Source organism: Mus pahari, chromosome 11 (genome assembly GCF_900095145.1).
Source record: "Mus pahari chromosome 11, PAHARI_EIJ_v1.1, whole genome shotgun sequence".
NCBI classification, from domain to species: Eukaryota; Metazoa; Chordata; class Mammalia; order Rodentia; family Muridae; genus Mus; species Mus pahari.
In genome coordinates this window covers 76,663,665-76,691,089 of record NC_034600.1, presented here as the reverse complement: position 1 = coordinate 76,691,089, position 27,425 = coordinate 76,663,665, and the positions used below count along the sequence as shown (strand labels likewise).

Here is a 27,425-nt window from a genome sequence, read left to right as displayed (position 1 = left end):
AGTACAAATGAGTGTCATACTAGGTACAGATGAAGCAGCCACCTTTCCTATGCAGTCCTACATACACCACCTGAAACTGACCTCAACGACATATGACATGAGTACCTTGATGGAGTCACATGTGACCTTACTCTGAACTACTCTGTAAGATGAGGATGCCATCCAAACCTCTGTGACTCTCTACCAATGAGATGCTGCTTTCTAATAGCTGAACACATGACAGGGACTCAATAAATGTGTGGTCATTCTTTTGCTGTGATTGGCAGCACTACTTCACCATGGATTTCATTAAAACTCGGCCAAGTAAACATCACCGCAAGTTAATAAGGACAGTTTTCCTTCAGGACGCAGAAATAAGAATCTTTCAGACCGAAGGGAAAGTTAGCAGGGTGGTGATTAAAATTCCAATACAGACAAGGACTTCAGGGATAATCCCCATGTTTTCAATCTCCTCTTCAAAATATACTGTGGAGAAAATTGAGGTCTGGATAGGTTAAGTGGCTTGTTCAGGGTACCATGCTTATTATTCACAAAAATGTCAGTGGTATGAATAAATCTGTTTGTGTACAGTAAAAATTAAAATACCTAAGTAGGGTAGAGGAGAAAAACAGAAGCACATCCTTGGGGCCCATCTTGTCCTCCTTTCTAGCTGGTCCCTGTTTCCTGCTCATGCTGAATGTGGCACCATGCTATGACAGTCCAATTTGACTAAGAACGGATGCTCAAATAGATTTCTAATCACTCTCCTAGGCTACTCTGAGATAGGCAGGGTGAAGACGGAGATGGTATCAAGTAAAACTCACTCTCAAGTGGCAACATGACACACAGCCCCTCAAAGCCTGCCCTGGACTGTCGGACATGAGAAATGAGTGTCTTATGTGTGTCCACCAAGTGAGGGGAAGAGATGATCTGTTCAGAGGAGCACAGCCAATTGCAATTGGAACCAGTGAAAGCTCACCCAGGTTCATGGAAAGCACACCTAAGATGCTCAATAGCAAATCCTCCAAGAAGTTCTGAAGGGGGAGGAGATGAAAGGGTTAGAACAAACTGTTAGATACAACACTGCTTGACAGTTATCTGGACTGGTGAGTAAGACATAAGAGACTAGAAGCAGATGATGGAGGAGGGGTTGTATGGCTTCCAGGCTATTAGTCTTCATCAGACTCTTTGAGTATCATACAAGAGAACACAAAGAAACTCATCAATGGAACACAGTGTGAGAAAGTGAGAAAATCGTAACAACAAAAACATATAACCCTGAACCACATTGCATTCATTCAGCTCTTCGTTCTGCCAGGAAACACTCATAGAATACTTCCTATCACTCAGGAGAATAAAACACATTTTCTTAAAAGATTTAAAACATAAATACTTCAGGCTCTGATTATCTGTGCTGGAACTGCTCAAGGCATCTGATTAGCAGCCTCAGACAGCCATGATTGCATGCTGATGACATGCAAATGAGCAAGCATACTTCAGTGTATTACAACTGTATGATCGACATGCCTTAGTTCTCTGACCCTTGAAGGGATATAATCAAATCTTTCTGCTTCCAGCAAACTAAGATTTTAAGAACACGTGATAAAGAAAGACAAATGGGCGATGCTTTGGAGCCATGATTTCTTAGAGCCACATGGGAGGCCAGGCTCTCCCAACTCAATAAATACAAAACATAATTTAAAAAATTAATCAATGTGACTATCTCGTTGGAATAATTATTCTAAATTATTAATTAGTTAATCATTCTTTAGATTCTAGAGCTTTCCAGCCGAGGGTAGTTATATCAGAGTGTTATGACCCATCAGAGTATATGTTATAAATTGACTTAATTCATTTTTAAATTTAATCTCATATTAATAAAAGAATGCAACTGAAACCCAAGAATCACAGCAGATTCTTTACACATGGTCATCAATGGTTTAAATATGTTTAGGATTGGCTCTATTAAGAAACTAAAAAGATGAATTTCCTCGACTCTCACAAATCTCCTAGATGAAATCAAATACTAACCCTCCATTCCTGGATGTAGAATGAGATGCTTTTCTGGGTGGGGAGGCACTGTTGTGTGCGGTGTAGGATATATACAACCATGACCGTGAAAAGTATCCCTAGATGCTGTCAAATACCTCAAGAGGAAAAACTGCCCTGCCTGGACATAGCTTAACTACCAACACAAGTTAAAAGTCAATTCCCAGTCACAGATACACAGAAAAAATGAGAAAAAACAAAACAAAACAAAATAAAACACACAAACAAACAAACAAAACCCTAACACATGTCTTAGCTTCTGACAATGTTTTCTACAATAAAGACCATGAAGTGAGAAAGATCAAAACATTTCAAGTTTAGAAGTCATAAGGAGGCCAGTGGTGAGTTAGTATACAGATCTCTATTTTTCTCCTTGTCTTTGCTGTTGTGAAGAACAGACAATGAATTCTTTTCTTTTGCAAAGGATGGGGCAAAAAGCAGAATGTGTGCAACTTCCCCAAAGATGGTGAGGGGTGAGCCGAGTTTGCTCTCCCTCCTCTTCCATACCTGTCCAGTGGGATCAGATCAGTGAGTCCCTGACCAGAGACAAGCTCCCAGGTTGGCAAATGTGATGAGTGCTCTGTGCTCTTTATGTTTTTCTGAAACTGTTTTTCTTCTGGATAAATGTCATCACTGAGGCGAGAACAGACGTGATGACTGAGTTCTGAAGCTGTTATTACCACACAAAGCAGAAAAGACACAGACATGTAATGGTAGACTCTCACTCTGCCTGGAAATGACTGGTCTTCAGTGGGCATGGCTGAATCACAGCATGTAACGGCAGGACATCTGCCTCCAGCCCTAGGTGGAAAGATGGTCTCTAAGTGATCCAACACTAATGCTGGATTCTCAACGCACTGATGAAAAACACATTTATTTCTGTGATTAAAAGCAGCTCTTGGGTGTTGCTCCTTACATGTTAAAGTATGCCAGCTGGAACTCATGGCGAACAACCAAACATAGCCGCTTCCTGGGATTTGTATATGTGACTATTCCTCCGGAGATAGTCGAGGTTTGTATCAAATACATCATTTACTCAGAGGAAGCAAAAGACTGGCTGTATCCTAATCTCTGCTCGAGGCTTTTCAAGACATTGTTTCTGATGACTCTGTTGACCAGTGCAACGAGTGCCACATGGGCAGAAGTACCCTCAGAATGGAAGAATTTGTTTATTCTGTTGCAGTCACTTGCATCAGGTCTCTCAGGAATGATGACCTCATAATGAGGTTTTGTGTAAGAATCTCACAGAATCCTTAAAATTTCACTGGGGATGCACAAAGCTGTAGCACCACTGATAACAATGTTTAACAGACAACAGTGCCGTGCGGAACACCCAGCCCCAGCTGGAGTTTCCCAAACTCTATGAAAATCACTAAAGATGAAAGAAGAGTCATTCCACATGTCTTGCTCATTCAAAGTTAAGACTTAGAGGCAGAGTAACTGTATAGAAGAGTAGAGAGCATAGAGAACATAGGGGCCGATGTATAAGGGAGAACCAACTGAGTCAGGATTTGCCTGTTCACCCTAGTAATGAGATTTCCACAGAGCAAGAATGGACATTTTCAAGTGCCTCTTTCAGGGCCTTTCTGGGAAGCCTATCTCAAATCCCAGTTATGTGAACTTTAAAAAGACAAAGGAGGAACTGGCAAAATGGGTCAGTTGGTACAAGGGCTTGCCACCAAGCCTGAGGGCATGGCTTCCATCCCTAGGACCCAAATGGCGCAGGAGAACAACTGACTTTCAGGGGTTGTCTTCTGACCTCCCTGTATGTCATGGTATATGCACAAATACCCTCCCCTCACATAGTAAATAAATGTAATTTAAGGGAAGATAAAGGAGGAATGGAGCATACTGCACGTTGAGGAATTAAAACAAGCCTCCAGTTGTCTGGAGGCTGCCATCTGCTTGGTATCCTAACGCAGTGAATCGGCACACAGGCATAAAGCACAGAATGATTGCCTCGTGGGGAGTGAGGACTCATCGGATACAAAAGCTACACTACTAAGAAATCCCTCAAGGCCACCTGCCAACCTTCCTCCACAGGATCCAAAGCAAAATGCTTGAAAGGAGGGTGGAAGTGCCAATTATTTTTGTAGATGAAGTAGGCGAGGTCAAGGAAGAGGCTGCCAGAGAAGGTACTTGACTTGGCTGTGGGAAACAGCCAGCGATTGGGGAACCAAGAAACAGCTTGACACTGAAGGTACAAGTGTTTAGGGTGATGGAAGAGATGAGTTAGAACCAACCACATGAAGGAGCCATGGCATATCTCAGGAGCAGAGGGAGCAAGACAACATTTAATAGTTACACAGGAACCAACTTCATTTGCATCCACTTTTTCCCCCTTCCTTTCAAAGTTGAGTTAGGTTCTTGTGTTGGGTTTTGTCTGTTTGTTTGGTTTTGGGGTTTTTTTTTTGTTTGTTTGTTTGTTTGTCTGTATGCTGGTTTTTGTCTTTGGAGAGAGGAGGAAAAAACTGTTATCCTGAGGTCTACAAATCTCTAGGAGAAAACAATCTTTGCATACAGTAACAGAAGTTATAAACTTCCTACTTCTGACTACAACTGCCTGGTCCAGCAGCAGTGCTAAGTACCTGAGCCCAGCGATTGAGTCAAAGCAGGCTAGAGGCACAAAATGCACAAGATTTGATACTTAAACAATAAATTCAGTCGATTAATGATCCCATGTTAGATTGGCAGTACTAGGCTGTAGTAATATGAACCTCTTTTTCCCATAGATCCTTATGTTTTTCCATTGAGAATAGCAGATAGAATTATCTAAGACTTAATATGGCATTTTATTCCCCCATTCTCTTTCTCTCTTGTGAGTGTGTGTGTGTTTGTGAGTGTGTGAGTGTGTCTGTGTGTGTGTGTGTGAGTTTGTGTATGAGAGTGTGTGTATGTGACTGTGTATATTATACGTGTGTGACTGGGTCTGAGTGTGTGAGACTGTATATGTGTGGGTGTGTGAAACTGTATCTGTCTGTGTGAGTATGTGTGCTAGTTTGTCCTGTCTATATGTGTGTATGTGTATATGTGACTGTGTTTGTTTGCACACATGAGTGTGAGTATGTCTTTGTGTCCAAGTGTGACTGTGTTTCTAAATATGTGTGTATGTGTGTGACTGTGTGTATGACCGTGTATGTGTATAAGTGTGTGTGTATATGTCTCTCTCTGTGTGACCATGTATGTGGATATCTCTTTCTGTGCGTGTGTGTGTGTGTGTGTGTGTGTGTGTGTGTGTGTGTATGTTTACCATGCGATTCCCAAGATCAATCACTGGTTATTGGGTTTGTCAGTAAGTGTCATTAAGGCTTGCACCATCCCCAGGCCTCTCAGATAACCCATTTATAGGAACAATACAGACCTTTGTTTGCCAGTGCCATTATTATCTTTTTCGACTTTGGAAGAAGTAATTTAAATAAAAATAAAATATTCATAGAAAGCAACAAGACCTGTTTCCTAGGGACACATGAGAAACAAATAGTGTTGAAAAGAATTTAGCTTTATCTCTTCTAACACTGAGTGAGCAACAAGCTTCAGTCCTGCAGACACAGGCACAGGCACAACCCCGGGGAGCCTCACTGCTGGTCAGTCCTGCAGACATAGACACAGGCACAACTCCGGAGAGCCGCACTGCTGGGCCTGGGCAGCCAGGGTCAGGGGTGAGGAGGATGTTTGGCTCCTGTTATCAGAGCTGTATTGAAAACCATCATTCAGATGTCACCATCTTCCTCAGTCTGTGCGAGCAGACTGAGGGTGTTCTAGGTGGCCAGACTGACACACTTGACTTTTTCAGTAACGGTGTTCACTGCTGTTGGCAACCTCCATGTGACCTTGTCAGAGGTAGTCCTGGCAAAATGAAGTGATGGCTGGAAAGGCAATTAGTGTCTCCTTGCCCTGACAACACTCACAGCTTAACAGCAGTCGCAGGCCTAGAACTTTCTGCATTCATTATGATATAAAGTCAAGAAATGATAAAGAGTATTTGTGATATTTTTCCTGATTTCCTCATTAATGCATTATCAGACTTGATTTTGTTTCATTATTCACTTTGTGTTTGAAGCCACTACACACACACACACACACACACACACACACACACACACACACACACCTTAAGCTGCTCATGAGTTACTAACCAACACGATGCCCTTTATCCCCTCCCATTAGCTACTTTCCATTTGGCTGTGATGAAATACCTGAAGGAGGATGTCTGAGTGACAAAGGCTTCATTCTGGCTCCGAGAACCACATGCCACCATGGATCGTGGGAGGGAAGCCTTGCCAGCAAGACTAGGAGTACAGCAGGTCATGCTGCATCCACCATCAAGAAGCAGAAAGTGGAGCTGGCTTATAAAGCCCCGCCCCAGTCCACACTCACCCTCTAGCCCATCACATGATTCCTTCAGTAAGCCCCCACCTCTAAATATCCCACAACTTTCCCAAACAGTACCAGAATCTAAGGACAAGTGTACCGACACAGGAGCCTATTGATATGTGTTTGGGGGAGAGGGGAAGACACTAGATGTTCAAACCATAGTTACTTATCATCATAGTTATACCTATCAAGGATTTAATATTTGTATATTTATAAGACACAGAGGTTCTATCTCATCTACGGACCTTCAAATTTTTGAGTTGTCTCAAAAGTGTCACTTGGAGAATGAAAAGTCTGTTTTAAGAGTCAATTTGGACTGAGTATCACACTTGATAGACATGTTAATGAGACCTCTTTCTGAATGAAGCATCTTCATTCGCACACAAATCAATATTTGAAAGGCCCAAGCCAGATTTTTGTAAGATGTTTCCCTGGGCTTGAGCGAAGTCTCCTTATGATGAGATTGGTGATAAGTTTTTGTAGGTTGTCGTGGAAACCCTGCTGCCTCCTCAGTACAACAAATCACAGGCATTTGGTCTATCACTACTGATATTTACACAAGTTTGTTACAGAGACATAGTAGGGTTCTTCACTGACAAGGTACTGGTTTTCCAAGTGCAACTACTATCTAGCTAATACCAGGAGAATGTCAGCATCCAGTTGCCATCAAATCCGCATGATAAATTGGCCACCCGAAGGATCCTGTTTCCATGGCTCAGTTTTCAGTGTGAGTGTTGCTAATTCCTAATATTCTATCAGATTTCTCCTTCAATGTTTTAGTTGGCGTTTTTGCCCCATTTTTTATTTTAATGTTAACATATGTTCATTAGTTCTTATTTGATTCAATGTTCAATAATCTGCCACTTTTACTGTTTCTTGGCAATCAATTTCTTCACTTCATGCAGTGAGCCAGCTCCCAGGTGGCTCCTGGGTCCCAGCATCTCATCATCAGTCTTTGAACCCCTCCTCCCTTTGTAAAACAAGCTCCTTCAGTCTGATCTTATACTGTCCTCTCTCTGCCCTACAGCCATCATTTCCCCAAGAAACACTGGCTTCCCACAGTGGAGACGTCTGTTTGTAAACTGTGCTGACTTTCCTGGAATTTAATGCTCCTAGAATCTCTATACCCAGAAAGCTAGGACAGGAATAAATAAATAAATATGTTTTTTTTTTCCCGTGTATACTCCTCTGCACACACTTGTTTTAGTAGTAAAACTCTGTACCCATTTTAGGGTGTGTGTACGTATTTATGTTTGTGCGGATGCACAAATCTGTGAGAGTCCATGTGTTCATGGATGTGTACATTTGGGGAAGCCAAGAAACCACCAAAAGGACAGTGTGTGGCAAGCTCTCTACAGCCCTGGAATTCATCAAGTGGCTTAGCAGTCAGACAAGGCCCAGGAATCCATCGGCCTGACTCCAGTCTCCTACCATTGAGATAACAAGTGCACACTGCCACACCTGCCTGATCCCATCGGTTCTGGGATTGAACACAGGCCTTACTGAGCTAACTCCCCAGATCACAGCCCACATTTCACAGACAAGATCCTAGATACTGCCTGATACCATGAGAATAGAAGTGAGCATATCCTATATTGAATGGCCAATATTCCATAAGGTTATTTTATAATAATTTTTACAAATGTGTTTAAACTTTTAAACTGTTGCTTGGTTTTCAGTAAAAATTAAATGAATTATATTTTTGAACACAATATGATTTCATTATATGTGTATACACTGTGAAATAGCTTCAAGCACCATAATCTGTATATTACCTAGCAAATGTATCATGATCCTGAGGAAAGAAAACTTAAAACCTGCTTTTAACAATTTTAAAGTACACAGTACAGGTATTGCAACTGTAATTATCAAGCTGTATAACCATCTCTTAGAATTATTCCTGATGTTAACTGGAATTATGTATACTTTGGCCAAGACTTTTCTAAGCCTTTATGTATATTTTAAGCCTTCAGGAGCCACTATTTTATTCTCTGCTTCTTTGAATTGTTCATTTTAAAATCTAAATATAAGTGACATCATCTGGCCTGTGTGGTTCTCATTGTTCTGCTTCACTTAGGAGGGACGGTATCTGCCCCTGCGGATCACTCTGATTGCCTATTAGCAAATTCACCGTCTTAACAAACAGCTCAGCTGAAGACTTCAGTTACAAACCAAACTGCAGCGTGCAGGTAATTTGTCATTCAATATGATAAAACCTATCATAGGTATTTATTCATCATCACAACTTAAAAAGCAAAAGCAAACACAACTGATGAACAATAGTTGTGCCTCATCTCCTTTGAATGACTTTGCTAATTCTTAGGCAGATAGCATATGGTCTTGGTAGGGTGTAGCCATTTTGCCAATGAAGAAACCAATAATTATCAATAAGCCTGGAGTCTGGTGACCAGGGCAGAGGTGAGAAGAGCAATATTGGCTAAAATGGAGTTGTCTTATTTTAAGACACTGGCAAGGAAAAGAACGGATGTGATATTAAATTCTCGTTCTAGTGTTTTGGAATGTTTACAAGCAACAACATTCTAGACAGAAAGGATCGAATTCTCTCCAGTCCCGTCCTAGAGCCCTAGGGCGTTATTATAATTGCTCCAAGTCTATTTTCCAAACTGTCCAAAGCCCAAGTATCCTAACAGCCTACAGGAAAAGCTTCGGGACACTGGTCGGGGAGATCCCTGTATCTCCCTTATTTTCCCTCTAGAAGACCTTGCCTGGCACACTCTCCTAAAAGACTAGAGGAAGCAAAGAAGCCATGGGGATCAGACTGGCCCCTACCATAAACATTCAAGCATAAGGATATTAAGCTCAGTCTCCATGAGGCAACAAAAAATAAATTCATTTTTTGAGGTTAACATTTTCTGTTCGCTTTGTGGAGCTTTTAAGCCATGTCCCTCTCACTGTTACCACCTGAAATCCAGGGAGTAAAGCGACCACCTGCAGGAGGAAATGGTTAATTGGGAATTAAAGGAGGTGTTGACTCCCATCAGATAAGGCAGCTAAGAGTCCCAGGGTCCTGGCTACTGAGGAAATGAACCCTGCTCACCCTGATTAACAACTTTACAAGCACCTGTCTTCTGATCCTTGAGGTGGCAAATGAAAGCTTAAGCAAAATAAATCGCACCTACCTGGATGAGCGACAGATCCTCAAGCTCTAGTCTGAAGAGATAGTTTCTGCAAAATACAGACAGAGACCAAGTTACCTTCAGTAGGTTCACCCCCAAACCAAAGCATCCATGAGCATGCCGAGAAAAGGTAAAAAGAGGTAATGATGTGGGGGGACAAAATAACATCCTGTTACTAGTATGGGTAATGTAACACCCAGAACCAGAGACCAGGGCCATCCGACTTATCAAAAGATGTATGGCTGAGACCTGTGAGGGAGCTGACGACTATGCAATGTGTCAAGGAGAGACAGACACAAGCTCCCATTGACTCTTAACGCCTTCATTTCTGTGACTGTGATCTGACCATGGCAGGCTTCCCCATTAAGAGAGCAGGTTGGTCTCTGATATGATAACATGGACCCCCCCCCCAATCACCCTCACTATATTGTTAATTGCTTCTCTAAACTATTTGCCCACATTGCATTTCAGCAAGGGACCAAGCTGTGAACTTGTGAAATGAGATTGAAATATAGTTAAACCATCTCCCCCTTCCTTTCCTCCCTTCAGATCCTTCCATGTACACCCCCCCTGTTTTCTTTTGAAATTAATTACCTTTTTCTTTAATTGTTGTTGTTGTTATTGGTGTGTGTGTGTGTGTGTGTGTGTGTGTATTCCTAAATCACATTCTTTATTACTAAAGGGAACCATGGTGTATGGCTGCAGGATGTGCCTATTGTGTGAGCATGAGGATCAGGGTCCTTATACCCAGTAATCCTGTAAATCACTGGGTATGATGCTGCACCTCTATAGACCTTCAGCTTCTATGGGGAGAAGTTTGGAGACCGGGGATGCCTAGAACTCATTTGCTAGTCTATCCAATTGGTTAGCTTCAAGCTCAGTGAGAAACATGATTTCAAAAAGTGAATTAGAAAACAATGAAGGATGTCTTCCTGGGTCAGCCTCTGGACTTAACACACTCACACATACACAAATTTTACATAAAAAACTAATTAAGTAAATAATTAAACAACATTTTAGGCTACTGATTTGAAAAGCAACAGAGATGCCTGAACATCTGACCATTTCTGTAATTTGGATAGACAGTTTATTCTCTTGGTCCATGTGCTGGAGCCTTGGTTCTCAGCTGTGGCACTACTGTGAGATAGAAGTGTTAAGGAGTGGGGACTTGTAGTAAAAGGTTAGGTCACTTCTGAAGAAGATATACTGGGACCCTGGGAAGCTTCATCTATCTCTTTGCCTAGTCTATATAAGGTATTCAAGCCTTGTCTACTACAGTCTCCGCCAACAAGAAAAAAGGGTCAGATGGACACATAGGAAAATTCTTAAATTGTGGGCCAAAGAAGACTTGTCCTTACACTATTAATGATTCCAAGCAGTTTTTTTACAGCAATGGAAAAGTAACCAACAGCCATTTAAAAAATAATATAAAATAAAATTAAATTAAATTTAAAAAACAAAATTGTCAAGGTGAATTTTAGTAACTTCTGGAAACCAGTTTAAATGTTTATATTTCTCTCAACTAACATTTCAAAATCATCTTATCAGATATGATTGCAACCTCATCATACAAAGCAAGAAATAATGTCCTTATTTGAGTAAGTCTAGTTAATAAGTACAATATTAATAAGACTATATATAAGCCAGTCTATTTTTCTTTTATTTTTGAAATTATAATTACATAATTACATTACTCTTCCCCCCTCTTTACTCTCTCAAATACTCCCATAACTCTTTCTCTCTTTAAAATCTTTTGCGTTGATAAACTAATTGTTACATACTTGTGTGTGTATATCCATAAGTATAACCTGTTCAGTCTGTAAAATGTTGCTTCTATGTATGCTTTCAGAGAAGAGCATTTGGTATTGGAAAACCAACTAGATACCATAGTCTTGATAACAAAGCACTTGGACAATCTGAAGCTGAAGTGACGTGAACTGTGTATAGTCTTATATACTACCAGTATCTATGTAAATGTCTGTTTTCAAGTTGGTTGATTGCATTTCTCTAGCAATTGGTCATTTTGCTGTGTTTGGTGGGTTTTGTTAGTTTGTTGGTTTTTGTTTTGAAGGACACCGTGTAGTAGTTGCTTTTAAATGTTTGTTTAATAAATAATGAATTACAGAAAACCCAAGCTGTCTCTCAAATGCTCTCATGTTTCTTTGTGTGCTGCAACTGTGTGACATTGCACAGGTTGGTACTACAACAATGACAGCTGTTTAAAGATTATTTTCCCTCATGGAATCCCAAGTGAAATGCTGATGGGATTCTTTCAATCCCTCCCCTCCACGGGACCACGGGTCTGAAGAAACACCTCTAACCTCCTTCACAAACGACTTTTCTCCAAACTTAGACCTAAGGCTCCTTTGGCTGCACAGAAATTCCAATCCTGCTAGGCAACAAGAAGGTCCTTAAATCTCTCAAGACAAGTTGATCTATCGCAGTTTAGGTCAGTGACCTATGAAGTTAAAGGTTACAAAAAGAAAGAAATTCTTCTAAAAGGAATAAAAAATTGATACTCGCAGATGTTGGGCCGCTCACACCACAAAGTAAGATCTATGTCCCCAGCAAATGGCTGTTCTCCAGGGCACCACAGAAGAAGCAAGCACTTCATCTTGCAATTGTGTGAGCACAGAGGTGGGAAAACAATATATGTGAGGTCCAGGAGAAAGGCCACCACCCTTTCCAACATGAAAGAGTAATGATTTGGGCTCACAGCCAACTGGTGATGCTAACCAAATGTTGCTCTTAGCGTCTGTTTCTTTAATGGGGCAATTTGGGAGAAGCTCAAAGCGTTAAGTATTCCCATTAATCTTCATAGCACCTCTAGATGTAAACAGGTAGTAATGAGGGCCATGGTCATTCTTCAAGAGCAAGAGGCATTGGTACAAAAGATTAAGATGTTAGACTGTTCTGTGTATGGTGACACAATTTAAATGAGCTATTCTGCTCCCTCCCATATTTTCTTCTCATTATGGAAATAAGAAGTAGCAGTTTGCTGAGGGATAAACTTGGTTTGGTTTTATGGCTATACTAGATAAAAATATGGATTTGTTTCTCTTTAGTATTTCTGGAGTAAAATTAGACATTTGTTCCCAAGGTCTTGAAATAAAATTAGACATTACACATTCACATGCAAGAAGGCAGATCACTTTTATGAGTAATGTGATTGGAGGAGTCTACAGATGCAGATGACTAATTCAAATCACAAAGCCATTGCCTTTGGCAGACACCAAATGACAATGCTAAAGCCTGTTTATACTTTCCCCCTCTAGATGTCCAAATGTGCTTTCTCTGTCTCGGAGTTTATGTCTTATTGACTCTAGGACTGAAGACCCATCACTGGGTCACATCTCATCCCCCAGTGGCAGATTAGCAACAAATCACAAAACACAACAATCCCGTCTCTGAGGGAACAGTGCAACCCTTACCAGATGAAGTTGAATGCCCTGCCATCATCATGTAAAGTACTGCAATTCAGAGGGTGTTAAAGAAAAGGTTGAACCATCAAAAGCATATTAACTGAAAGGCTCATCTCATCTAGAGACGCCATAAAATGTAACTGTGACCTCCATTAATTATGAAAGACATAGGTGTTTTAAGATGACATTCTTTTAGAATAACTCAATTGGCCTCTGATGAATATGACTATAAAAGCAGAGAAGAAAAGCTACGTTGTTATTTAACGTGTTAAGGCAGAGGTGTGGTTGTAACTGAGAAGGCGATGTTTATGGGAAAAAGGCATGGGCTTGTCCCTGAGTGAAGTGGGGACCGAGATGCAAATGTACTCGTGGAAAACATGCTAACAGTGGAGACAAGAACCTCTTTCTATTTAACAAAAGCTTAGCATGACATTAGTCCTAGAAAATTTTGGAGACAAAATATATTTCATATAAATTGTCACAATACAAGTAAGTCTGAGAAGGTTTTGCTAACTGGAAACTTTGTCTGGCCTGTATCCAAATCTAGATCATTCTCTCGGCTCTGGCAACAGCACATTTCCTTCAGGACGGCTGTTGGTATCCCCCCAGCACGCTGTTGGACACAAGGGCATTTGACAAGATAACCAGGTTTTCAGTTACATTAATAGATTTGAAAGTTTAAATATGTGAATTAGCTCGAAAGATGGTAGATATACAATACAAAACATAGAACTGCTCCATAAAAGAAGTTAAGATGAAATCCTTAACAGATCAACCATTTTAACAAATGTAAGGAATTTGTAGGGATCTTAATGACAGCTCTTCAACCTGTTTACAATGTCTATTTCTAACTCTGTGTTTACTTAAGTTAATTCTAAAACACCTGTATCTTTTGTGTGTGTGTGTGCTCAAAATTATTCTAGAAGAGATTTCTTCCCTGTGCTTTTTCACAGGTGTATAACAAGCCAAACTTAAATTACACGTATATTTTAAGTAATACGTTTTCATTCTTGGGTAGTTCCATGCACATATACAATATAGATTGATCAAATCCATCCACCACTTCCTTCCTCCAGCCCCACATAGTGCTCCTCACCATAGCTTTCTCCCAACTCAAGGCCCTTTGTTTATTTGCTGTCAATAACAAACCTGAATAGGATTAGCCCTGTGTCTACGTGCATGAGGATGTGGCCATGCACCCTAGCATGAGCCATCTACTAGAGACCAGCATAGATGCTCCATGCTGACTAAGGGCAACACCGACTTCTACTTTCAGGAGTCTGGTACACATGTGATTTGCGGTGGAGCTAAGTACACTAGCTCCTCTGATAGAAGTGGAAGCTCAGGGATATATGGTTCAAGTACAATGTCAGCATTTCTCAATTGATAGTGTTTATGTTGTAGATTTTTAATTCTGGGAGGTTTTGATAATACATATTTTAGATATGATAACAAGTAAAATCAGTCTTGATTACTTCTAAACATCTTTATAAACTCTAATCATGGGAGTGAATAGATAGATGACTCAGTGTTAACCTCAGACTTTTCTTTCAGGAACGAATTACCTATGACAAGAGATTCACAACTTCCTGTATTGCCAGTTCTGTGGGATCTTACAGCCTCTTCTGTGCCTATGGGCACTGTATTGTGAACAAACCTACACTCCCCCATAATAATAAAATTTTTTTATTTGTAAGAAAATCTTTTAAAATACATAGTAAATACATTACTGTTAGTAGAAAAATTTTAGGTGGTTTTGATTTAATCTATTTATTTTCTGATCTCTATGTCTTGCAATCATGCATGATATTGGATCATTTAATTTTCTATCTACAAAAGGGTATTTCAACTTAACACTTAAAAGTGTCACATACTAGAAATAAGTTTCAAAAATAAAACTTATGTCAAACCATGTCCGCCACACATTGACACATTTAAATGATGCATTCATAAGGCATAAGCAGACAAGGTTCAGTGGTAAGGCACTTGTTTGCCATGTAAACAAGGCTCTAGGCTCAATCCCTCCAACTGAAGATAGAATCAGAGGATGGAAAGACAACTCAGTTTTCTACCACTTCCCAGCATGTGTGAGACCTCCAATCCCAATGGCATGACAAGGCAAAAGGAGATAATAAGATCTTGTCAGATATTGTGGTGCACACATGGAATCCCAGCACACAGAAGCACAAGACAGGATTGCCAAGTGAGCATGAGGCCAACCTGGGGCACAAAACCATGCTGTTCAAAAAACCCAGCGAAAAGAATCAGAACAAAGTGGAACAAGTCCACTAGAATGTTTTTAAAATAACAATAAAAAAGGCTTCAGAAATAGAGGGGCACCTTCTCGTTTAGCAAGAAAGAAGTGATGAAGGCAGATTTTAATGCATCCATGAAGGAATCCAATATTATTAGCAAATTTCACAGGTTGAGAGAAAAATCAGAGAAAGCTTTTCTGGGGAAAATATATTGAACAAGAGTTATAAGTCAATGGAGCTAACAGCCACTCTAATCATTTAAACCTCCTTATGCATTAAATATGACTTGTAGATCTCTCAGGGTTGGATGACCCCATGCTGACTGAATACACTAAAGGCACTGCTGACTTCTACTTTCATGCATCTGATACATATGTGACTTGTTATTTCCCATTTTCTAGCCAACAGAGAAACTCAATGGCTCAAAACAATTCCAACTGAGTATTTCTGCCTCTCTTTTAGCCTATGATTTCCTAGGAGGGTTTGTCACTTTAATTATTTACATGTAAAATAATTTCTCTGGGCTCTGTTCAGTTATTGAAACATGAGCTTTAGTCTTCATACAGTTTTAAATAACAGAAGATTCATTGCTCATTCGCCTACATGTGCCTTCCCACTGAGTCCCACTGAAGTCTCCTTGGACCCTGACCCTCAGACATACGTTTTGTCATCAATCATTGTCAAGCCCAATTCTGAAAAATGTCTCTACCTGTTTCCTCTTCTGTCTACATTCTGAAGGCCTAACTTCAAGTTCTTTCTGACCTGACCACAGCCCCCACCAGGGTCTCTCCTAACCCTGGCACAGTTTGCACACAGGGCAGCAGCAGCATCTCTTTAGGCATGTATGAGCACATGAACCCACAGGGGTGGGAATCTGGGCATCTCTCTGCTGTCAGAAGGGGCTCTCCATTGCCACACAGAAAATGATCTGAATAAACTAAACAGCGAGTCTGGAAGGACTTCCACAGTCTACAAGGACCAGGTAAGAGCTCTTGGCCTGAGTGAAAGGTTGCCAAACCCTATGTTAGAAGACTAATTCCCAGTTCTGCCTTTGATCCAAGGTCCCCACCCATAGTCACTTTCCATTGTGAGTCACATATGGGTACTTGCATTCCAAGTTCTTCTTTCCCAGACTCAAAAGTCCCGTAGTTTTCCTGTGAGAACTGTCTACTTGTGTTCAAAGCATGTCCAAAGTCTACCTGGATGGTAGTCTTCTCAGTGAAGCCTTCCTCACCCCAAGTACCATCAAATCTCTTTATCGTTATTGTCCTTAGGGCTAGTTAAGCTGTTCTCAAAGAAATTATTACTCGTTTACTCATCACTCTTACTAAGCCCAAAGTCAGGAATCTCCTATAAATCAGAGTAGAAAGTATTTCATCTTTGTGGCTTATGCTAGATATATTCAACTTTGCACTTACAGCGCCAACCTCTCTGCAGTCAAGGTATAAATGGACAGACATGACTGTGTCTCAGCAAAACCCTATTTGTAAAAGACAGAAAATGAACTCAAAGGCCACTGTCAACCAACTCTTGTACTTGGAGCTGAACATGCTTCAGTTCCCTCATACATAAGATACTTCACAGCATACTATAGCTACTAGTCATTCACCTAGTAAATATTAGGTAAATTAAGGGTCCTAAAAGGAAAGTACCTAGATAATAAATTCTTATGAGCCCCACCCAGAACTGACTCAGAAGAGAGATCTCCTGGTACTCAAGGTATGTCACATCCACACAACTTAGTCACAACCACAGCCTGCAATAAAGAGGCAGTGCCTGTGTAGTAATAGTTGACTCCAGAAGCCAGTTAGGCCCCTAATACAAAGAATTAATTATTCCTCTTATATCAAGCTCATCACCCCTGAGTATTAAATCCTCAACCTGTACAGTACAAATATAAATTAATTTTGACTAAATGCATGGTCTTTAACAACCAGCAGAAAAGTGTAGCCAAAGACTAAGAGAACTGGTCACATTCCAAAGGGGCCGCCCTCTCGAGACAAGGCTACATAAGCAATCATTTGGATGACTACATCTCACTAATATGGCCCAGATATAAGACTTCAGACCTTAGCTCGCTGAAGCACCTGCAGGCAGCTGAGGGAGACAGATCCATTGTTGTTTTAACCTAAAAATTAAATGGTAGCTCACCTTAAACCACGCTAATGAAGCAAAGAATGTTAAGCACCAGTACAGGTAATACCAGCCCCAAGGAAGAAAAGATAGGAAAAGAAAATTTAATTAAGTCTCAAAGTAAAGGTCCAGGGGAGGTCAGATAACAGAAAGGAGAAGGATGGAACAGCAGCATCCCTCCTTCATCTCAGCCTGCTTCTCCTCAGTCATAATTAATGAGAACACAGCATCCTTATGGCCATCCTCTCGGGATGCTTTGCACGGTGAGGCCACTGCTCCTTGGATTCACTCCCAATCATTGATTTCATTCCCCTGGCATGTGTTACATCTAATCTCATAAGCTCAACTAAAATACAACCTCCAAAATCAGGAAGAGACATGTCTGTTGGAAGCTGAACCATTGATCCTATAAGCATTTCTATGTTTGCTTTTAATGATAAAATACTTCTAGCAGGTTAAATCTCCAGTAAAGTTTTAAAGCAAACACAAGGATTATAGCTATCTGGAACAAAACAAAACAAGCAAACAAACAAACAAAACACAACAGAGAATGGTATTAGGCATTTTAGAAAACTGAACTTTACCGAAATCTTAAATAGCCTCTCTCCCTGACACACCTTCATTAGAAGTTGTAGAATATTTGTTTTGTGAGGAAGGGTAACAAACAAACAAACAAAAAACCAAAAACCAAAACAAAAAAACAACCCTGATTTTAATTAAACAGAAGCCTGCCTTATTACTTGGCATAGTCTTATGAGAACACATGCTCACTTAAAATAATTCATTGGGAGGTTATTAGGGACACAGAAGTCCAGTGCCCTGGGTTCTCATGGGAAAAGCTAGAATCAGCTTAAGACAAACCAACAAGAAATCCTGCTCTCCCCACTAGAAACTGCTAGGTAACCGTGGTCTAGGAAGACTCAGTTTAACCAACTCTATAGATGGGTTCCTTGCTTAAAAGAACAACTTATAAATATGTCCCTTTTCATCTCCCAGACATACACATTAAAGAGCTAAATTGTTGGTGGTCTGTGATACAGAGCATGAATCAGTGAAGGTCCGCGGTAAACACAGAATTTTAATGTGTTTAAGATTTTTAGCAGTTCTGGATACATAGAGCAAATTCAGCCAGAGGAAAAGTGTGTGACTATTTCCTTCAGTTTTAATTCTCAGTTTTGAAGATGAGGGAAACACATGGTTAAAAATATACCGAAATTATTCAACCAATCCCCGTGATTTCTAAAGAAAATTAACTTCTTCCTTAGGAGCACTCAGGTTTTTAGCTGAATTAATGACTTTTACTTTTTTTCTGTAAAAAAAAAAAAAAAGAAAAAAAAAGAAAAAAGAACAAAGCAAAAGGCAATGCTGATTGGTAATCTATACTCTTTCCTATGCAGGAATAGAGATCATCATCAGCTATCTAGAAGAATATGTACTAATTAAAATGGTGATCCAGAGACTTCCCTGCATTGCTCTCAAGTGTGAATTGTAGCGATCATGTATATCATGTATGCAGAATAGGTATCCATAGAGTGAGTGGCCCTGACACCAGGTCGGTATACAAGGTATGCTGCTATGGACTGATCCACACTGAAGTCAGGTGTGTAAGGTGTGGCACTAGTGGTTGTTCTCCCATCAAATCATGTGTGTAAGGAGACAGACCCAGAACCAGCCTCTGTCTACCTGGTGTCGACATAGTATTAGTGTTTCCTGATAGAATTCTAATAGAATAAAACCCAGAAAAATAAGTCACTAAATTTGTTATCAGTCACAGTTATTATCTGATCCACTGACTTCTGGGTCTCAATTTCACCACAATACATAACAGGTGGTTGAGTCAGCTGGACTGTGGATGAGGGTTGATTTGTGAGCACTATATGGGTCCATTCTGACTAAAACATAGGAGGTAATAATGTAGCCCTCACTGGGTATGTCTACATTACCTTGAAGACTGTAGAAGAGTAAAAGTCTGGGATGTTAAATATGGAAAGTAAATAATCAATAGCATATGAAACAAATAGAATTTAAAGTAAAAAATATCTTTAAAAAAAGATACAGATGAAACGATGCTTTCATTTTGAGAGCCATCTTGAAGAAGTGACCAAATAGCCACAAAGGAAACCTCCATGTCTTCCCTGTTCAATGGCAAAGACCCTACAGGAGTTTTCATGATGCATTCTCTCATGACAAGTGCTCAGCATTTTGTAGGATTAAATGTAGCTAACTTGAAAGTGACCAGTCCTACACACCACGCTGTGTACATCAAATCAAGTATCATAGACAACCACCATTCAAATTCAACGTGTCACACAGATGCCCGTGTCTCGAAATCATTGCCTGCCACCCCTAAGACTGAATCAAAAGCACAAGAAGAAGTCATTTGCAAAATATAAATGTTATCACCCTCTCTTACATCTGCTGCTACATTTGTATCTACAGCAAAACTGAGTCGTGTAGCTTGTGTAGTATTATTACTGCCATTCCTCTTACAATTATCCACACAAGCACCATAAGTGATTGCATATTCTTTTGATTGATTTTCCTTTCTTCTTTCATTCCATGAAATTGATTTTGGTAGGTTTTGTGACAAGAAATATACATACACAAGACACACATTATCCTAAGAATAGAAACTCAAGGAAGTCAAATACCAGAGTCAAATAACAGAAAGGTGAATTGTGGCTGTCTTTGGAAATGCTGCTTCCCTAACGTCTTATAGCAGTTTCCACATTTTCTCCAAGGGAAGATGGCCAAGTATGACAGATGTAAAGGTGAACATTATTAAGTTGTAAAGAAGCAAGAGTAAAGCAGGATTTGAACACCAATGCACTTAAATTCATGTGAAAGTCAATGTACACCTTGGAAGTCATTAGTGAATGAATCCTTCTGGAAATTGCATGGATTCTTATTTATATCCCTTCTGGTTATACATAAGCACAGTGTGCCTGAGGACGTATTTTCCTTCTTTGGCACAATGAGCTCACTTTATCAAAGAGTGCTAAGTATCTTTGACTACAATCTCAGTGACATAGAACATCAACGGTATAAAGGGAAGCAACATCTTCCCTAGAAGGAAATGTGCGAAATCCTATACGCTCATATTTATTTATTTATTGATTGATTGATTGATTGATTTTTGGTTTTTCGAGACAGGGTTTCTCTGTGTAGCTCTGGCTGTCCTGGAACTCACTCTGTAGACCAGGCTGGCCTCGAACTCAGAAATCTGCCTGCCTCTGCCTCCCAAGTGCTGGGATTAAAGGCGTGCGCCACCATGCCCGGCTAATATTTTTAAACCATTCCTGGTTTCTGAAAAACACATGTTACACAAACGTGTCTTGCTAGGTCATTCCTTCCCAAATAAGAACCTGAAGGCTAGGCTATTTTTAAAGTTTAATAAGTGGTCAGATCCCCTCTCAAACATTTTGAACCTAATTCCACCAAATTTCCTCGATGAAATTTCTCCCTTCTTCCTTTAGGGTTATCTGCCTGAAATGCTGATGTGCATGAATGTGGACCCATCTGGGAAGTGCGTGGTTTTGCCACACTGCAGTCTTGCTTGGGAGCTTGTTAATGTAGCTAGAGTCTGTAATGGACTATTTCATTAATCCTCACAATAGCTGGAAGGGTGATAATAATCATACCAACTTTAAAGATAAGAAAATTAGGCTCAGAAGCAAGCTTTGGGTCAGAGAGCTTGGGAAGTCCAGCTTAGCCCTCTCTTTCTCATTTATCGAGTAGCTACAATGTATTAAAGATTGTTGTAAATTACAGACTGTAGCCCTTGTCCCTAGAGTCTCCAGGCTCCCAAAGCATACTTACTATAAAATGTCATGTTTTGATTACCTGAAATTCAAGTGTCACTGAGCATACTGTATTTCATTGTCTTTATTCTAGCAATCACACCACATTGCCCGCCAGGGTGATTCAGGTACTGGTCCATTGGAAAGCAATGCTAGGGAGACCAGCGGAGCTACTCAGGTGAAGATGACCAAGGATGGTTTTTCATTGAGAACCATCCCTAGTTGCTACTGCACCCGGAGCAGGTACAGGAGCTTGTCACATCTATGGTTTACTCTGTGTCTTTTTACATCCCTTAAGAGAAGCTGGCATCTTGACCAAATGCCAAATTTTCCAGTTCTCCAGAGATGGTGGAGACTCTTGAGTCAAGCTAATAGAAAGCCTTTAAAAATGGTTTGAAAGATAACTGAGGGATATAGGGTCAACATTGTTTGAGTCACATTCGTACCTGCTTTTGAGGAAAGGGCCTCTTCTGCTTTGGTTACAGTTAAAGGCAAGCCTTGAGATATATAGCCTGTTACCTTTCCATGTTTGTTCCAAATGTAACTATCTGGAATAACCTGAGGTCATTCTAAATCTGTTTTCTTAAAATTTTCTCAGACATACACAATGGAACACATCAAATCTTAGTGTTAAGCTTGTCACTGAGTCTTTGGGTTTCTACAAGGGGGAAGGAAATGTGCTACATTGTAGGGAACCAAACAAACAAAGAAGGCTTGACACATCTGTTATCTAGGAAGGGGGTAAAACCTGAAAAGAAATAATACAATACCCTTAACATTGCAGTGTTAACAATTGAGCCTTGGGTACTAATGGAACTATGTAAAGTAGGCAATGTGGAGTTCCAAAACCAGTAGAGGATATTGGGTCAGGACCTTCGCTAAGAAAAAGATAACCACAAGAAGAAAATCAGGCATGGGCTGACTGAGCAGTAGCCAGTATGCTGGAAAACTCAAACCTAATCCCAGAGGCAAGAGAATATACTTAATAGCTCCAGGAAGTTTAAATAATTCCATAGGCCTAGACCATTTGGGAAATTATGAGGGGCATGAGACATCAAGGCCGATGCTGGCAGTCAAACCAGACACTCAGCTTTTATCCAATGGTGCTCCCAAGAGCAGTCATTATATAAAAGACAATTGTGTTAACTGTAGTTTCAAAGGAAAAGAAAAGTCTAGACGCCAGGAGGCCAACCTAAAACCCTTGCAAATATACAGCCCACACTTTCAGCTAAAGAGTGCGCTGAGATTAACTTCAGGAACTCACTTGTCCTGTCGATGGGAGAGAGTGAGGAAAAAGGCACCAGGAATCAATCTGTCTGGCTCACACCCACACTTTCCTCACAACCACCCTAATTGCCACCCAACACTGTGACTGCAGGCCACCTTTTATCTGTTCACGGACAATTTAGTTACATATCCCTACTGCCTAAACATTGGAGCATATAGTAGGGCTCCTCAGAACCTACAGGTGAGCAGTGGTGTATGGAGTCCACGACCCCTCATGTCTTCCCCAAATGCTCTGGAATAGGATCTGGAATAGGATCTGAAAGAAGATGATTCTAGGAGACCTACTATGTTTAACTAGAAGACCCAGAACACAATTTAAATTGAGCTTCACTCAGGTCTGTGTAGGAATTTTACAAATTCTCAATCTAAAATTGCTGTCTTACAATGTAGAAAAGCATTTGATATGACAGAGACATGAACAACCGGTTGCTCCAGGTACCTTCCTCTGGTTCCAGAGGAATTCATATTTACATGCGGCAGGTTTCTGAGTGTAGGAATTACACGCATTTTCAGAGGAGATATCAGAGAGGAAGAGGGAGACAACTCTAAATGTGTGGGTTGTGCTCCTGTTTCAGAGATGCTAACTCCACACAGGAACCTGCTGTCTCTCCTCAGGGTTAGCAGAATCATGACGAATTACCCTTGATGTCTCAGCTTCCTGGCAATGGGTAATTCAATGTCACCAAATGGCAATAGAGGGTATTCAGAAGCAAGCACATGGAGGGCTGGCGGTGGTCTCTAGAACTTTATGGACAAACATGCAGATACCCCAAGATCATGTTTCACTGGATCAGACTGCCTGGGTTTGAAACTGGGGCCTATCTCCCATCAGGTCTATGGCTCTGAACACATTTATTTAGTCCCTGTCTCACTTTTCTCATGTCTAAAGTAGCTTTACCTCCTTTAAAGAGCAGAACCCTGCTAGAAATCTCCTCTGAAATTCTGGGCTGACATCTTTCATGAACTCAAATCTTTAGAGTTGCTGCAGCTGAGGCAGGGGGGTGCTGACCCAGGCTTGCAATGAGGAGCACATCTGCTCCCTCTTTGTGGATGGACCCCATGACATGTATATAGCAGTGCATTCTTAGATGAAATTACATTATTCAGTACACACTGACTTCAGCGAAGAAACCCAGGTGTCACGCATGGATGTACAGTGAAATCAGAAAACGCCTGTGGAGGGAAAAGAACATCTCTCACCTCGCTCCTACGACAAGTTCTTTCTGTCCTGGGTCAAATGTTAACCTCGAGAAATCCACAGCATTCTTGGCTCTGAACTCCCGTAACCAGGGGCCAATTTCTAAACATGAAACAAAGAAAGAAACAAATAAAAAAAAAGGTAAAAACAAAAAAACAAAACAAAACCTAAAGGATGACCTGCCTCCAGGATGGCAGAGAGACCAGGTCCAGGAAGCAGACAGAGTGATGGAGACTTGGAGGTCCCCTGGTGCCATCATGAGACGCCCCTTGAGCCTTTTGTCAGGACATCACATAATTCATACATTAACCTGAAAAACACAGAGGGTGGCCACCCAATCAAGAACAAGGCAGACTGCAAGGCTTGGCTGTGATTTACAAGCCAGATGTGTGGTTTCCTTTGGCTGCAGAGGAGCATTCACAGGACCCATCGAATGAATACAGAATGTGAACAATTTCTTGTGAGACTCCAGGACTGAGGCTTACATACTCCCTAACCCCAGTGGTCTTAGAATCAAGGACAAAGCATGGGTATCTTTGCCTTTCCAAATAAGTATTTCCATACGGGGTCATTTCGATTTCTATTTTGGCCCGACTTGTTAAACACATTTGGTCCTTTATAGATGAGAAATTTGCAGTTACTCCTAGCACTCATTTGCATTATTTCTAAGGAAAATCAGTAAACAGCCACTCTAAACATACAGGCACTTTTTTAAACAAGCAGCCTAGCATCTTATGATTCGGAGTCTTGTTTCCTCTTGGGATGTCCAGGCACTGTGGCACACAAGGTGGAGAAAGGGAGATGACACTGTGACTTCACTAAGGATGATGTGACATTCCTCAGGTAGAGGATATGGTGACTGGGCTCCAGATAAGGTCAGGGAGAGAAGAGAAAGCCCAGAGGAAAAGGGGAGTTGTCCATGTTGTCTGAGCACAGGGTCTCCTTGTGGTAAAATGAGAGCTCTAAGAGCAATGTACCTACCACTCCTTTGAGCCATGCCTCTTTCCTGGCACTGAAGAAACATGCAGTGCATTGCTTGCCAGTTGCAGGATACCTCTCCTCTTCCTTGGCAACCAACCATATAATCAGATGCTCGTTTTCTTTGATTTAGTGTTTGAATAATATCATACTGACTAAATGGGCATATGCCAACTGTCAAACCAATGCTGCTATTGGTTGAAAGAAAGGCAATTACATATTTCAACAGACACTGAAGATAAAAACAGATTTACTATGGAAAATTTGTCACATAACACATGAAACAGAGGTAGCCTTGTGAGTGGATAGCAAAATATCTTCATTATCAATTACTGGGAAATTGATATTGATTGAAAGGTATTTTGGTCTAAGATTATAGAAATCTTGTTTTTGAAAATTTAATGTAAATCCTACCTTGGTTTCTTTTTGGTGTTTTACACACATTTTTCCATGTTTACCACAAATTGATTAAAACAACTATTCATTTAAAACTATGTTAATACAAGATAGCAGTACTATAAAACTTTATTAGTAAATGATCCTTCTAAGAACTCATAATGAATGCACCTAGGGCAATAGTGTTAATATCTCTATAAACATAAATATAGTTGATAAGTGTTTATAGGGCTGTAGGAATTTTACAACTACGGAAGAGAGAGGCTACTTGGCCCAATGAAAGGAAAGAATCATCCAGAATCCTAGGGCAGATATCCTGGAGGGACAGGCAGGGGAGAAATATGGAGACCACAGTATTCCTCTATCCTGATCTCAGGTAGTGATGCTTTCGCCAATAAAGAGACGCCTTTTTTTAAAAAAAAAATACATTTTGTTTTGTTTTAATGATTTTTATTTACTTTTACTTTATATGCATTGGTATTTTACATACATGTATGTTTGTATGAGGATGCTGGGTTTCTTGGAACTGGAGTAACTGGCAGTTGTGAGTCTCTGTGTAGGTGTTGGAAATTGAACCCAAGTCCTGTGGAAGAGCAGCCAGTGCTCTTAACTGCTGAGCCATCTTTCCAGTCCATCATCTAACCATGTTTATTCTAACATGAAGACCATGTTTTCCTTCTTCTAGCCTTTCTTCATCTACCCACACTTTCTCCAATATAATGAGCATGGTCTTTTCTTTCTTTCTCTCTCTCTCTCTCTCTCTCTCTCTCTCTCTCTCTCTCTCTCTCTCTCTCTCTCTCTCTCTCTGTTATATGATGCCCATTGAGTAAGGTTTGAATTTAAAGACCAAGGATGAGTGAGTCCATTCAAGAGTCAGTGAATTAAGCAGGCAGAATGCAGAAGAAAAGAAAGTAATAGCATCTTAAGAAACACTGGACTGGAAATCAAGAGGTACACTCACACAACAGCTACGGGGAAACTCACATTCAGTTCGGACTTTATAACGAGAAAACTTTTACAAGTTTTCAAGTGAGCACATAACTTAACTGAATCAAAGATCCTGAAAATAGACACAGGACACTGAAAGAGAGGGTGCTGTGGAAAGTATAGAGAGGGAGAATAAGGTACTAAATATAAAAACACTAAATGCCATAGACTTTAGGTGGCAGGCATGAAAAGAGAAATGAAATGCAAGAGGTGTGTGATTGTCTCTTTAGCCAGACTGATCACTAGAGTGAGACCAAGGTGGAATAATTAAAGAAACATTTAAACCAAGGAGTCAATGTTCAGGGGGCATGGCTTGATTTACTGACAGATCATAGAACAGCAACCATGAGAAAGTCCCCCACTAAAGCTGTCAGGTAGAAGGCAGACTACAGAGATATTTTTTATAGTCACTCAGACCAGAAGAGCTGACATGATATGTAAGTTCAAAAACATCAGCATTCAGATAGAAACCCACAGAGAGCGCTGACACCATCTTGCAGGCTGGAGAGAGTGTATCGCTTCCTCCATGGTAAATTCCAGGCTCCAGAGCTGAGGACTCAGGTCCTCTTCCAAATACAAGAGGGGGGGAAAAACCCCCAAAGTCAAGGCTGACCTTGCTGCTGCTGGTGGTGATATACAAGCCAAGTGAACACAGGAAAACTTATTACAGATACCGGAAAGCCATCAGCTAGCTTGTTTGCCATTCATCTACCAACTAAAAGTGGATCAAAGCCCGATAGGAGTGAGATGAAGAGAATCACTTCAGGTTGAGTTTCAAGTCTGAGTGACAACAAAGATAACAACAAAACAATGGCGCTTCTGCAAACACCCTGAGGACACATCTAGAAGCTGAGGAAAGAAAGGAAACTAACAATCTATCAGTCAGTATTGTTTTATTTCATTAATTGAAATTCAAATGTATTCTTCATGCCCACCCCGCCCCCCACCCCCCCAAAAAACTGTGCCCTTTTCAGGGAACACCCACTTAACATTGACCAAACAGTACCATTTCTTCATTATGATTGTCCACTGTACTCCTCATCCATCTTGGTCTGCCCCAACTTTGTACACCATATACCCTTATTTCTTACTGAATCTGTCAAGGTCTTTGTGAGAATTTCTACAAAGATCCACCTCTGCAATGAAGACCCTGCATGAGAAAGCACAGCCTCTAAGTGTTCCCTGCAGGCCAGAATCTCAAGGCACTATCCTCCCCTAAAGAGCAGGGCCCTGGTTTCCCCACAATCTCCTCTCTTTACATTTCCTTATTCACTCCCTAAGTCAGTCCTTTTCCCTTTGACGTCTTTTGTATAACTAAGTCACTTCTGGCCAACATATACAACTCTATCTAGTGTTCTCGCTTTAAGAAATACTTTACAGCTTATTTGGTTGTGCTAATTTGCTATTAAAAGCACATCAACTAATTGGAT

The 27,425-nt window shown here is 40.6% G+C and overlaps 1 protein-coding gene across 2 annotated transcripts in view; it reads right to left on the bottom strand.

The window, feature by feature from the left end:
- Sema5a (semaphorin 5A) overlaps positions 1 to 27,425 on the bottom strand; it is a 359,154-nt gene that overhangs the window by 137,167 nt on the left and 194,562 nt on the right. For both annotated transcript variants that reach the window (XM_021208315.2, XM_029543945.1), the window contains 2 exons: positions 23,637 to 23,736; positions 9,543 to 9,588 (listed from right to left, as the gene is read on the bottom strand). In XM_021208315.2, the coding sequence (XP_021063974.2) occupies positions 9,543 to 9,588; positions 23,637 to 23,736 (146 nt within the window). The remainder of the gene's footprint in view (positions 1 to 9,542; positions 9,589 to 23,636; positions 23,737 to 27,425) is intronic.